Source organism: Brachypodium distachyon, chromosome 2 (genome assembly GCF_000005505.3).
Source record: "Brachypodium distachyon strain Bd21 chromosome 2, Brachypodium_distachyon_v3.0, whole genome shotgun sequence".
Taxonomy (NCBI): Eukaryota; Viridiplantae; Streptophyta; class Magnoliopsida; order Poales; family Poaceae; genus Brachypodium; species Brachypodium distachyon.
The window spans coordinates 52,118,833-52,130,481 of NC_016132.3; the positions used below are offsets into that span (position 1 = coordinate 52,118,833).

At 46.2% G+C, this 11,649-nt stretch overlaps 3 protein-coding genes across 11 annotated transcripts; 1 reads left to right on the top strand and 2 right to left on the bottom strand.

Moving 5' to 3' along the window:
- Positions 1–6: 6 nt before the first annotated feature.
- LOC100830300 (pentatricopeptide repeat-containing protein At2g02980, chloroplastic) lies at positions 7–3,105 on the top strand. 2 transcript variants are annotated; one of them, XR_730939.3, is made up of 3 exons: positions 7–991; positions 1,314–2,365; positions 2,663–3,105. XR_730939.3 is itself a non-coding variant. In XM_003564418.4 (2 exons), exons 1-2 carry the CDS (start codon positions 17–19, stop codon positions 2,139–2,141), a joined length of 1,803 nt encoding a protein of 600 aa, XP_003564466.3. In that variant the 5' UTR covers positions 7–16; the 3' UTR covers positions 2,142–2,656. The 2 variants fall into 2 exon arrangements, 1 of the variants encoding a protein (XP_003564466.3); XM_003564418.4 differs by lacking the exon at positions 2,663–3,105 and having other exon boundaries at positions 1,314–2,656.
- Positions 3,106–3,150: 45 nt separating this feature from the next.
- LOC100831718 lies at positions 3,151–6,141 on the bottom strand. The gene is made up of 3 exons (XM_010234181.3): positions 5,463–6,141; positions 4,611–5,050; positions 3,151–4,076 (listed from the first exon to the last, which is right to left on the bottom strand). The coding sequence occupies exons 2-3, from the start codon at positions 5,013–5,015 to the stop codon at positions 3,435–3,437; spliced, it is 1,047 nt and encodes a 348-aa protein (XP_010232483.1). The 5' UTR covers positions 5,016–5,050; positions 5,463–6,141; the 3' UTR covers positions 3,151–3,434.
- Positions 6,142–7,395: 1,254 nt separating this feature from the next.
- LOC100831416 (F-box protein SKIP24) lies at positions 7,396–11,567 on the bottom strand. Of its 8 annotated transcripts, none has more exons than XR_730944.3 (6): positions 11,052–11,532; positions 10,801–10,974; positions 9,024–9,186; positions 8,764–8,939; positions 8,392–8,495; positions 7,396–7,808 (listed from the first exon to the last, which is right to left on the bottom strand). XR_730944.3 is itself a non-coding variant. In XM_010234182.3 (5 exons), exons 1-4 carry the CDS (start codon positions 11,312–11,314, stop codon positions 8,808–8,810), a joined length of 732 nt encoding a protein of 243 aa, XP_010232484.1. In that variant the 5' UTR covers positions 11,315–11,536; the 3' UTR covers positions 7,396–7,850; positions 8,764–8,807. The 8 variants fall into 8 exon arrangements, 2 of the variants coding, with proteins under 2 accessions (XP_010232484.1, XP_014754516.1); XR_730940.3 differs by having other exon boundaries at positions 7,396–7,850; XR_730943.3 differs by having other exon boundaries at positions 8,342–8,495.
- Positions 11,568–11,649: the final 82 nt, after the last annotated feature.

The following is an 11,649-nucleotide window of genomic DNA, read 5'->3' on the forward strand; positions in this document are numbered from 1 at the left end:
ATTTCGTTTCCCCCGCATGCAACACCAGCTGCTCAGGCCGCACGACGCCGCGTCCCTCCCGCGCCACCTCCTCGAAGCCCGCGTCGTCTCGCTGGTCCGCCGATGCCCCGGCCTCCGCGCGCTCCGCGGCGCCCACGCACACTTCCTCAGGCTCCGCCTCCCGCGCCTCACCTACGCCTTCGCGCTCTCCAAGCTCCTCGCCTCCTGCGCCGCTGCCTCTGCCACCACCGTGGCCTCCTCTTATGCACGTGCCCTGTTCGACCAAATCCCTGAACCGACCGCCTTCTGCTACAACTCTCTCATCCGCGCGGTATCCGGCTCCGGCAGCAGCAGCAACTCGGGAACCACGGACACCTTCCTGCTCTACCGCCGCATGCTTCACGCAGGCTCCCCGGCCCCCAATAGCTTCACCCTCGCTTTTGTGCTCAAGGCTTGCACGGCTCTTGGCGAGGGCCAACAGCTGCATGCGCAGGCTTTCGGCCATGGGCTGGAACCGAGCCCATACGTGCAGACCGGGTTGCTTAACCTCTATGCCAGGTGCGAGGAGGTTGCGCTCGCCAGGAACGTGTTTGATGGCATGGTTGAGGACAAGAATTTGGTTGCGTGGAGCTCCATGATCGGCGGGTACTCAAGAATGGGGATGGTTAACGAAGCTTTGGGCCTGTTCCGTGATATGCAGGCGGTGGGGGTGAACCCAGACGAGGTCACAATGGTTAGTGTCATCTCGGCGTGCGCAAAGGCAGGTGCTCTTGATTTAGGGAAGTGGGTGCATGCTTTTATCGACAGGAAGGGGATCACGGTCGATCTTGAGCTGAGCACTGCGTTAATTGATATGTATGCAAAGTGTGGTCTGATAGAGAGGGCAAAGTCGGTTTTTGATTCAATGGTGGAGAGGGATACCAAGGCATGGAGCGCAATGATAGTTGGGCTGGCGATGCACGGGCTTGCAGAGGATGCATTGGGGCTTTTCTCTAGAATGCTACAGCTTAAGGTAAAAAATTTGCATGGATGTTTTATAGTTGTTTACAAGGTTAGCTTGAGTGCATTAACTTGCACGGGAAAACATTGGGTTTGTACTGTGCCATAAACTTGGCTCATGATTCATTAATCATGAATGCACTCAACCATTTGCATACAAGATATTTTCTGCGAGATTAAAAATTGTTGCATAAATCTTGGTCATGACAGATTAAGAGATGTTTTCTGCAGTCCTCTATGTATGAGCTCACATGCTGAACTCAGTCTTTACATAGGTACTGTAAGTTTGTAAACAGTGTAATAGCTCTCACCTAAATTCTGTTGTTTATATTCAGGTGAGACCCAACAACGTCACCTTTGTAGGTGTGTTGTCAGCATGTGCTCACAGTGGATTAGTGGACGACGGACGACGGTATTGGTGTACCATGCAAGAATTAGGAATTGAAGCCTCAATGGAGAACTATGGTTGCATGGTTGACCTTCTCTGCCGGTCCGGCCTTTTGGATGAAGCTTTCTCATTTGTCACAGGCATGCCCATCTCACCAAATTCAGTAATTTGGAGGAATCTTCTTGTTGCGAGTAAAAGCTCGAACAGAATTGATATAGTAGAATTGGCTTCTAGGAGGCTCTTTGAGTTGGAACCTCAAAATCCAGAGAACTATGTTCTCCTTTCCAATTTGTATGCGTTGAACTCCCAGTGGGACAGAGTAAGGTACATGAGGAAAAAGATGAAGGACAACAACGTTACTGTTGTTGCTGGCTGTAGTTCGATTGAAATAAATGGCTATCTGCACAAGTTTGTGGTCAGTGATGGTTCACACCCTGAAATCAAGAAGATAAGACTGGTACTGAGGGAAATAGCTGACCGGGTGCTATGTGCTGGCCACAAGCCTTGGACTGCAGCCGTGCTACATGATGTCGTTGAAGAGGAAAAAGAAGTTGCACTTTGTGAGCATAGCGAAAGGCTAGCCATTGCATATGGATTGTTGAAGACAAAAGCACCTCATGTCATTCGGGTGGTAAAGAACTTGAGATTCTGTCCGGATTGCCATGAAGTGACAAAAATAATAAGCAAATCATATGGCCGAGAAATCATTGTCAGGGACCGTGTTCGTTTCCATAGATTTATTGGAGGAAGTTGTTCTTGCAACGACTTTTGGTGATTGCTTAACCAATTGAATAACTTGTATTTGGAAGCCTGGCAGATGTGATGGCTTAAGAAGAAGGTTGTTTCAGAAGTGATGAAATGGAAACAGTGAATCTAACATTGTACAACAATGGCTGTTTAGCATATTTTCACACCCAGATGAATGGACTCAGTGTGGAGAGTGGGGTTGCCTAGTCTGATGCTGCACAAAGGAATTACACTATTTTTTACATCACCGAGGTACCCGTTTTTACTGTAGTTTGATTCTGCGTCCTCTCGCTCATATCTGTACTATCTAGCCAGACAACAAGCTGCATTATCTAACATCTAACAGAACCTAAAAGAGATGACAATCGCATTGCTGTATAGCTTGTTTAAATGTCTCTGTCCGTGCATTAACAAAGATTGGTTGCATCATTCATTACACAGTATGTACGTGTCATTCTATTTTGAAACTACCATTGGATGCATAGGCATTTAAATGTTTGATTATTGTTTTAGTACTAATCAAGGTGGTAACTTGATGGCATATGTCAGTACTCAGTAGTCAGTACTACACCCTCTCCTCCACATGGTGCTCTTAGCTGGAAAAGAGGTCCAAGAATTTCAGACCCCCAAAGGTTAATGTGGAACAGCAGGCTTATTCCGGTTATCCAAGGTCGGGATAGAAGAGCATGTCATGTTTGTGAGGCTAAAGATCATGCCGATAGTTGGCTTGAAATGCACGTAAAAAGTTGGTTGATGAGCTTTCACCGCACGCCTGAACTTCTGAGCTGATATAGATTGTCAAGAGAAGGCGGCTCCGTCAGTGGTCACAGATGAGCAAAGGAGAAACAAAGTTCAAATGTATTCCGAGGGCGAATTTTAGCATATACTGAAACGTATGTATCGATGTGAATTGGGAAATGGTTACATCATCGTGCATACTTGCTACGGGATATCACCCTCCAACTTCTCCGTGTATGTGCCGGAGCTTCAGTCATCCGTGTATGTGCCGGAGCTTCCGTCATCTTCTGATTTGTGAAGAAATCAACTAAACTACTACTCATAATGCCATGAACTCCAAGCGGACAAAGTATACACATATAACATACACACGAAAATACAGACGCTCAATAAATAACAAGCTCAAGGTCACACATACTTCAACTGACAATTTTCAAAGCAGTGATCACTAATGTTTGAAATAAAAGTGGAGAGGACAGTTCAACTTAGATGGCAATACTAAACCACAAGTGAAGCTTTTGTGATGTCCAAAAATATTATGAGTAGCACACATTAAGAGGCCTCTGCGCTGAACAAATATGCTTTAAGAAGCTAGTTGGTTCTGACTCCATAAAGAAAACATCCCTTTGTACTTGGCAGCCACAAATTGGCGCGATAGCATGCTTAAAGGTGGCTCCTTGCAGCAGCTGGAACTGCGCTTGATCTGTTCCATGGTCTTGAGTACAGGTACGGGCATGGCCTCTTCCGGTGAGGTACTGTCCGCTGGTAGCCATGGAGATAATTTATGATATTGAGGAACATTAGGGCCAATTCTGCTGCTGATAGTGCTGCCATATACCTCGTAATGTTGAGGATCACCAGTTCTGCTGCTGATACTGCTGTCATATACTTTGCCATGCTGAGGATCACCTGTGTCAATTCTGCTGCTGCTTTTGGTACTGCGATAAGAAGGTTTCTTATCCCTTCTGCTGCTGCTGCTGCTGCTGTGATGAGAATGCTTCTTATCCTTTTTGTCACCACTGCTACTGCGGCGGCTGCTGCCGCCATTTGGGGGCCTGTATTTGTAGTGGCTCTTCCTTGAACTTCTCTGGTGCACCTTCACAGTGTGACAGTCTGAAGTAACAGGAGGATCATACACATCAGGGGCCCATGAAACACTCAACTCTGTGACGATACCCCGCTTTGCACGGCTTCCTTTCATTGCAGAAACCAGCAACGGAGTTCCCTGCATATATAGAGATCATACACGTCATTCAAAAAACACAATATAGTCAAAATCCATGTAGAGAATAAAATATTTATATAATCAATACAAGACTGGTGGAGAACAGCCCTATGAGGCCAAGTACTTATTTACACATTTCAGATAAGCAATGTACAGTAAACAAAAAATGATATAAACAAACTAAGAGAAAGAACGGACAGTGTAGTTCTTGGATCAATTATAGAAAATATTGAACATGACATGATAACTTGCATCAACACAACAATTTACCCAAATAAAGATAGGCAACGATAACACATCCTACCAGATTAAAAAAAATCTAAGATTGGAATTAACTATCCGAAATTCTGAAGAACAAGTAATAGTATGTATTAAGAGGGCAGATCAACATGTCAAAATTAAGCATCAAACCTTTTTTTATTTGAAGAGCTGCATATAGATATTGCTCTATACTGATTTGGTATATTAAGATTGACTGGCAAGATATGCCGAATAAGCAAGTCTCCATATTTTCTACTGCAAACAAATACTTACATTTGTTGAAGAATTTCCATCCACTGATTTCCCAATTGATGATTCAGGTGCACTACCAACAGGGAAGGCTGACGATGTGATCAGTTCAGTATCAATATCCACCAAGTCATCAGTAGAATCTGATTCCAGAGAAAGAGGTGAATCCTCATTTTCATCATAGTCTTCACTTGAATCTGTCCCTTCATCATTGTTGTCATCATAGACATGCATCACTTCAGCAAGAGAAGCTCCAATTTCCTTGACAACCGAATCATCTTGCGCAAAAGCTATTCCAGCTTCAAACTTTTCCTCTTCAGAGCAAGCACAAGAGCTGTGCTCAAAACCTGCTTTTTCACAGGTGCCACGGCAGAGACATAAGCTCCTGCCAACACCTTTGGCACTGGAGTTAACCAAAGGTCCGCCCATCCACAAGCTTAATCCCAAGTTCAGAAGAGAACTCTCTGCTTAAAAGGACAAATCTAAGTTAGAAGCAAGCCTTTGAACAATTGACAAGGAATGCAGAAGGATCAACACTTAAATTACTGATAAGTTTTCAAGATTAAGATTATACAATAGAAATAGATGCACATCTATGCGTACCTATATCTATTGGTCATATTTCAAGTTCATTCAATTTGAGGCAGTAGTTATGGCAAAATATGTATTATCATGGACCAATTAGATTCCTGTCTTTTGTTTAATAAAGAATAAAAGCCTCCAGACCATCCACTACAATTGCTCACCACGGTATGGATCAAGATTATAAGGCCATACATATATATTCAACAGAATAGCAATCCTATGGTCAATATCTAAACAATTAAATGGCATTTGTAATTCCGTCAGAATAATGAAGTATCATGTTTTCAGTACCTCTGTCGTCGGAGCAACCGGATGGAACTTGCGGATCAAACCCAGACACCAGACTTCCGCAACCAGGGAAGACGGAGATCAAGCACCAAACCCTCACAAACACAAAAGCCTCAGAACGAGCACAACCAAAATCGAACCAGACAACGCGAAGGAGACGACGCGAGGCAAAGAGGATCGAAGGCCGTGGGCGACGAGGGGGAGGCAAACGTCAAAGACAATTACTACTACTACCAATACTACTACTACTAAAACGATGGGACGACGAGAGCTTGAGGCGGTGGGAGCAAGGGAAGGAGGCTGGGGACTCGGCGGAGGCTATGGCGCGGGCCGCGCGGAGGCTGGGGAACGCGGCGAGCACCGCAGGCATCGTAATCCTCGCCGGTGCGCCGCAACGCCTACGACGTCTCCTCGGGATCCAACTTGGCGGATTCCGGCGAACCACGAGCGGGCGGAGGAAAAAAAAAAGGCGGGGTCGGGCGAGACGGCGCCGACGACGAGGTCACGCCCTGCGGATGGAATTCACCGGATCGGAGCTCTGGCTGGGTCAATTTGGGCCGGAGAAGAGAAGACGGGGAAGGCGAACACGGCGGGGATTTGGGGATCGGATCAGCGGAGGTTCGGGTGCGGGTGCGTGCGGACTGGCTATCGCTGCGCCTGCGGCGAGAGGCCGGGTCGGGTCCTCGTTATATTCAGCTGCCTGACGAGTGGGGCCGTGCACTGGGCCTCGGGAACGGACAAGGGAGGTTGGTGACAGCCAAGCTGGGTAACTGACCGTGGGGCCCGGAGGCAGCGAGAGGAAGCCGGGTCAACAGCGCGGCGGGAAGGGGCGGCACGGAAGGCGTGCGGGGGTTTCGGTTTTCGTATTCTTGTTTTAGACCAGGCAGAATAGCGATGAACAGCGGGGATGATCGGCACGGCTATCTTTTGTTTCAGAACTTTTCTGCACGGTTTCGGCACGGTCACGTCCAACGCGTTTCCACTGGCAAACGCAGCGTTGTCAAAACCCGGTGTTCCGTCGGTGCTAGAAGAATTTAGACCCAGGTCTAGCCCTTGCAGCACCACGGTGCTAAGAAAAAATTCTTAGAGTTGGATCAAGTACTTGCCACTGGTTCTAGCAAATCCGTTGACAATTGATGGGTCCCAAGCATCGTCGTCCGGCTGCCGCGACTCCAGAAGACGAGCGCCCCGCCGCAGCGCGTCTCCTCATTGTTCGACCGTCGTGCGCCCAGCCGTCGAGCGTCCGACCGTCGCGATTCCCACCGCAGCCGCGCGCCTCATCACCGCCGCGGCCGGTTGGAGCTCCTCGTTCGTCACCCCGCGTCTTGCAGCGATTGTAGCCTCCACAGTCTCGTCGGGCGCCGCCGCGATTGGAGCGAAGGCGTCGCAGGCCTCGTCAACGCTGCCACGGTTGGATCCGTCAGCATCCACAGCTTCGTCACCGCCACCGATTCGAGCCGTCACCGTGTTGAAATTGGAGGAGAGGATTTGGAGATCTTGGCGCTGGTATTGCGGGCGGTCTGGGCTTCGTTGGTGGTTGCTGTGTTATCGAAAGGTTGAAAAAGCCTTGTGGTGGGCCAGCGGGGTAGTAAAAGATAAGCTCCGTGGGTCCCACAAGATGAGGCTAAGAAAAACACACGCTCTAGACCCGACCCTAGCTTTTTAGGGTAGACTTGCTCACATTGGCCTTACTCTAAAATAGCTGCTGTGCCGATTGTATGCCGAGTTCGGTTAGCACCATGAGCCAATTTATCAATTTTACACCGAGTTCGATAAGTTATATTTTTTTTTCGCAGGTTAGATAAGCGGAGTGAATAATTTTGTGACACGTAATTTACAGGATGTTGTGTTGTGTGCACGTGCGCTCTAGAATTTAGACGGGAGGGAGTAGCATAGCGACAAGGGAAACGAGTTTCACCTAACGTACAATCCGAAATGAAAGATTAACGTAAAATGTCACGTGCCTTTGATAAGATGACACCATCAAATATTCCATTTACAAACTATAAACACAGAGAGCATAGAATTCCATGCAGTACACGTATCGTAGAAACCACAGGTCAACTAAAGCAATGCTACGGTCAGATCTGTAGTCCTTCAACAGTAGAATATGGTTGACCGCACACAGTTTCGTGATGGGCAAGCAGCCAGGCACGAAGACCAGAGACTATTCTGCTCTGAAAATAGTTTCGGACCGTTGTACCGTGGAACATAGTAACATCTTTGCAGCTGGACGGTAGCGTAGGATGAGAATGAGATTCTCTCTTCAACTTGGAAAGATCAGTTGAGGTTGAGCATTAATCATCCTGGCTGGAAAGGAACAACGCCACGTACATCATGTGCACACCCCTGAAATGAATACCTTTAGCACTTGCTGCATTGCATCTTTATCTGCATAAAATAGAATTTACCAAAAAATTGATATTGTTAAATATATTGATTCCCAAAAGAAGAAAAAGACGACCATGTTCTCTGTTACAAGTTATCCCTTGCCAATATGGCCATAGTGTAAGATGTGCATGTCTAAAGGCAATTTCTAATAAGAACTAGAAAGACATGCATATGGCTACCAGAACACCAGACAAAATACTGGCAGCAAAAGAGTTACATGAATATATTTTGCTAAAACGTATCTATACGAACATATATGCCTAAAGGTAATTTCTAGGTAATTTCTAATAAGAACTAGAAAGAGATATATATGGTTACCACTAACAAGAATATCAGACAAAATACTGGCAGTAAAAGAGTTACATGAATATATTTTGCTAAAACGTAACTATACGCGGTCTAGCTTTGAAGCACTATCCCAAGGGTAATTCGAGATAAAGACTGACCATGATTTGGATACTTAGTATACGGATTTGTTAGAGAGAGCGTACCCTCCCAGGACGTTGCCTGTGGGGGTCGCGGATGTAGGCTGAACACTCACAGTCGCAGGGCCTCCCACCATGTCAAGTGCTGGCAGCTCGCAGGGGAGAGTCTCACGAGGTGTTTTAAAAAAAACTAGCGTAGTGCCCATGCATTGCCATGGAACTGCAAAGAAAATAGCGAGAATGTAACTTACCAAGTGAATGCATTTGGTTTGATATATAACAATAGTATGCAGCAAACAATCTCATCTTTCATATAATAAACAATAGTGAGGATGTGTGTTTTGTGAGAGTTGACAGGGAGAGAGGAGGAGAGGAGTGAACTCATCACCAACTGCCATTTTTGTAAGTACAAAGATAAAGCGCCACAAGAGTACAATAATATGCTCTATATAAATAAATAAAAATCATGAAGAGCTATTCTATGGTACCTTGAGGCAAACTGGCACAGGAAGATCCGATGGCCAGAATTGTGTTACTTCATTCTTTTTCTCTTTGCTTGTGGTTCATTAATAGTTGGGCTTGTATGACTACTATTATGTATTGGATGATATTTTGCTCGTCTCAATGCTTCCTCATACTCATTCAACTTCTGCTTCTCCTTGTTCTAGCAAGAGAACCAAAAGCACAAGTATCATAAGGCTAGCACCGTCAATCTTTCATAATTTTAGTAAAATCAAAGGTCACATACATAAGCATTCTTGTAAGTTGCTATTTGTTGCTTACAAACTTTCAGCTCCATGTTTAGATCACCAAGACGAGAATCAACAGGAACAGTGCACTGTTGAACCAGTTGTTTCTGACGCCCATGAACAACTTGTGGTTGCCACACATTTAATGCCACGGAAGCTCTCCTGTAGACATTTCAGAGAACAATGATGTAGGAAATAATAAATGCACAAACACATGAGAATAAGCAAAAATAAAGTAGATGATGTACTCTAAAGTCTAAATCTTCTGTTTCCATGGCTGAGAAAGTATAAAGTCCCTTTCTCTCTTCATCGCCTGACTCGTTGATTATACCATAACCTACACTGCATAATGAGTCTCCTAGAAGCAGCTTAGCCTATGTATAGGAGTTTCTTTTGCGTTGTGTTGTAATCATGTACTAGGTTCTTTTCTTTCAGTGTTCCTTGCTCCGGCAAGGTGTATTGCCCCTCGGGCCTCCTTTTGGGAATATATTCATGTGGGGATTCATTCCCCCCGGTGACCTCTCAAAATGAAATAAAGATAGGTGATAGATTTATATTTGTTAGGAGGGCAGATTCTTTAAAGCCATCAATGATTTAAAACAGGCCAGATCCTAATGAGGTGCTTCAGAAGGTCTGTATTTTTTTCCCGCATCATGGCACAAGACTGCAACATGAGCCATCAAAGAGCTGAATGCATGCAAGAATTTGTGAAGAGGACTGAATTACGACATACTTTGACAGATCTGATGCAGAGGAACTTCATAATTCTTGGTTGAAGAAACAAGACTTCTTTTCTGTTTCTTGATGTTCTACCCAATAGGTTTACCCCATTATTTTGCAGTCAGAAGTCGTTTGACTGCTCCATGCACACCGACAACAGACAAAAAAATTGGTAGTTGAAAGATGAATTACAATTGTTTTGTGTACTGTTTGAATGTTTCCTTTGACAAGATGTAAACAGGGGCCTTATGCTCTGATTTAAAAAAAAAACAACGGGGTTTCCAAAGTTAAAAGATTGTTACAAAATCCAATAGCCATAGGTCATTGATAAATACAACCAGAATTTTCCTTCGGCGCCTTTTCCTTCTAGCTTCTACAGTTCAAAACTAAGCAGTGGAAGCTGTTTTTCGTTGAAGATGCGATCCAAGAGTATGTTTTTGGCCCAGCTCTTTAATAAACAAGCAGCTCAAATAATCATAGAAGTCATTTTGGCGAGCGATATTTTTGCAACTAAATGACCATGCAGCAAGTTTTAGCTGCTGGACAGGGGTGCAAAAGACTGTTTCCATTAACAAACCACATACAAGGGGCTTTAACAATGAAGGATATGACCACCAATAGGAGATCATGGAGATGGTCTAACCAGACCTGCTACAGTTTAAAGGAAGTAATATCAGCTGTGCATCTGATGAGACTAGCGAGCAATCTTGGCCAGCTCTCCTGTGGACAAGAAGCTCAATAGATCATGCAAGCAACTGTCTTGAGCTATACATTTTGCTTCCGTAGCTACAAGCAACTAAGCACCCATTATATGTGTAGGGTCGCAACTCTAATCGCCCAACTTTAAAGTTCCAAGGCCCTTTAGCTCTTACGGCTTCGCGGTCAAATGTCATTTCTATGCTTTACATCGTACTGCAGTTTATAACATCAAGAAGCAGAACAAATGCCATACAGGAAACAAAGTCACAATGGAATTAGCAGGGATAATTTTTTGGAGTACAGTGACACCATTGCACAAAACAAAAGGTTCCTATAAAACTTGGAGTAACAACGGACCTGACCCTCTCGAGGTTGTCCAGCTCCTGCGCAGCGGCCTTCATCCTATCCCCCTCCGCACGCACCGACTCCTCCAGCTCCGTCAGCCGCTTCCGGCACGCCAGCACGCGCCCTTCCGCGTCGTACACTGCCCGCCGCCTCGCCTCCGCCATCCGCGCCTTGTGCCTCTCGAACCTGCAGCAGAGCATCATAAGCCACGCGCCCAAACGGGGGAAATAAACTGAAACAGGAAGAGCAGCGAGGGAGATTACTTGGTTTTGTACAGGGATTTGGGGTCGAGCTGCTGCTGCTGCTGCGAAGAGGAGGGTGACGAGGAGGAGGGCTGGGATTGGGATTGGAAGGGGAAGTCGCGGGAGAGGAGCTCCGACCAGAGGGAGGCGTGGAGAGAGAGGCGGCGGAGTCGGCGGGAGGCGATGGCGAGGCAGCAGAGGTCGCGGAACCCCAGCGCGGAGGACGCGGCGCCGAGCTCCAGGATGCGCGCCCACAGCTCGTCGGGGAGATCGGACGCCGACATGTTCGGCTGGGAACGGACAGCAGCGACGTTGAGGCGGGGCCGCCTTTCGCTGGTTGGCTCTTTCCCGCGGTGGCGTGGATGCTGGTTACTGCAGGCGTGCAGGTGCAGTCTTCGTCGGGCCTCGGCCGCTAGACGGAGAGAAATCTGGAAGGTTGGACTGTGGCTTGTTTTCTCGTAAGATGATGTTCAGACATTTGGTATATCCTGTAGCCAACCACAACTCGTTTTTGCAAACCTGCGTCCAAAGTAAAACTACTTGCTGACTTGCTCAGGGGCTCTGAAAACTTCAGCACACATATTCTGGATTTTGATGAATCAGTCAACAAAGTTCTCGA

What these genes read in the sequence shown, in the direction of transcription:
- LOC100830300 (XM_003564418.4), top strand. Translation starts at nt 17, where the DNA reads ATGCAACACCAGCTGCTCAGGCCGCACGACGCCGCGTCCCTCCCGCGC. An exon ending in CTAGAATGCTACAGCTTAAG is followed by an intron (nt 992 to 1,313) that starts GTAAAAAATTTG and finishes GTTTATATTCAG; the next exon opens with GTGAGACCCAACAACGTCAC.
- LOC100831718 (XM_010234181.3), bottom strand. Translation starts at nt 5,015, where the DNA reads ATGGGCGGACCTTTGGTTAACTCCAGTGCCAAAGGTGTTGGCAGGAGC. An exon ending in ATGGAAATTCTTCAACAAAT is followed by an intron (nt 4,077 to 4,610) that starts GTAAGTATTTGT and finishes CTATATATGCAG; the next exon opens with GGAACTCCGTTGCTGGTTTC.
- LOC100831416 (XM_010234182.3), bottom strand. Translation starts at nt 11,314, where the DNA reads ATGTCGGCGTCCGATCTCCCCGACGAGCTGTGGGCGCGCATCCTGGAG. An exon ending in AAATCCCTGTACAAAACCAA is followed by an intron (nt 10,975 to 11,051) that starts GTAATCTCCCTC and finishes GCTCTGCTGCAG; the next exon opens with GTTCGAGAGGCACAAGGCGC. An exon ending in CAACTTACAAGAATGCTTAT is followed by an intron (nt 8,940 to 9,023) that starts GTATGTGACCTT and finishes TTCTCTTGCTAG; the next exon opens with AACAAGGAGAAGCAGAAGTT.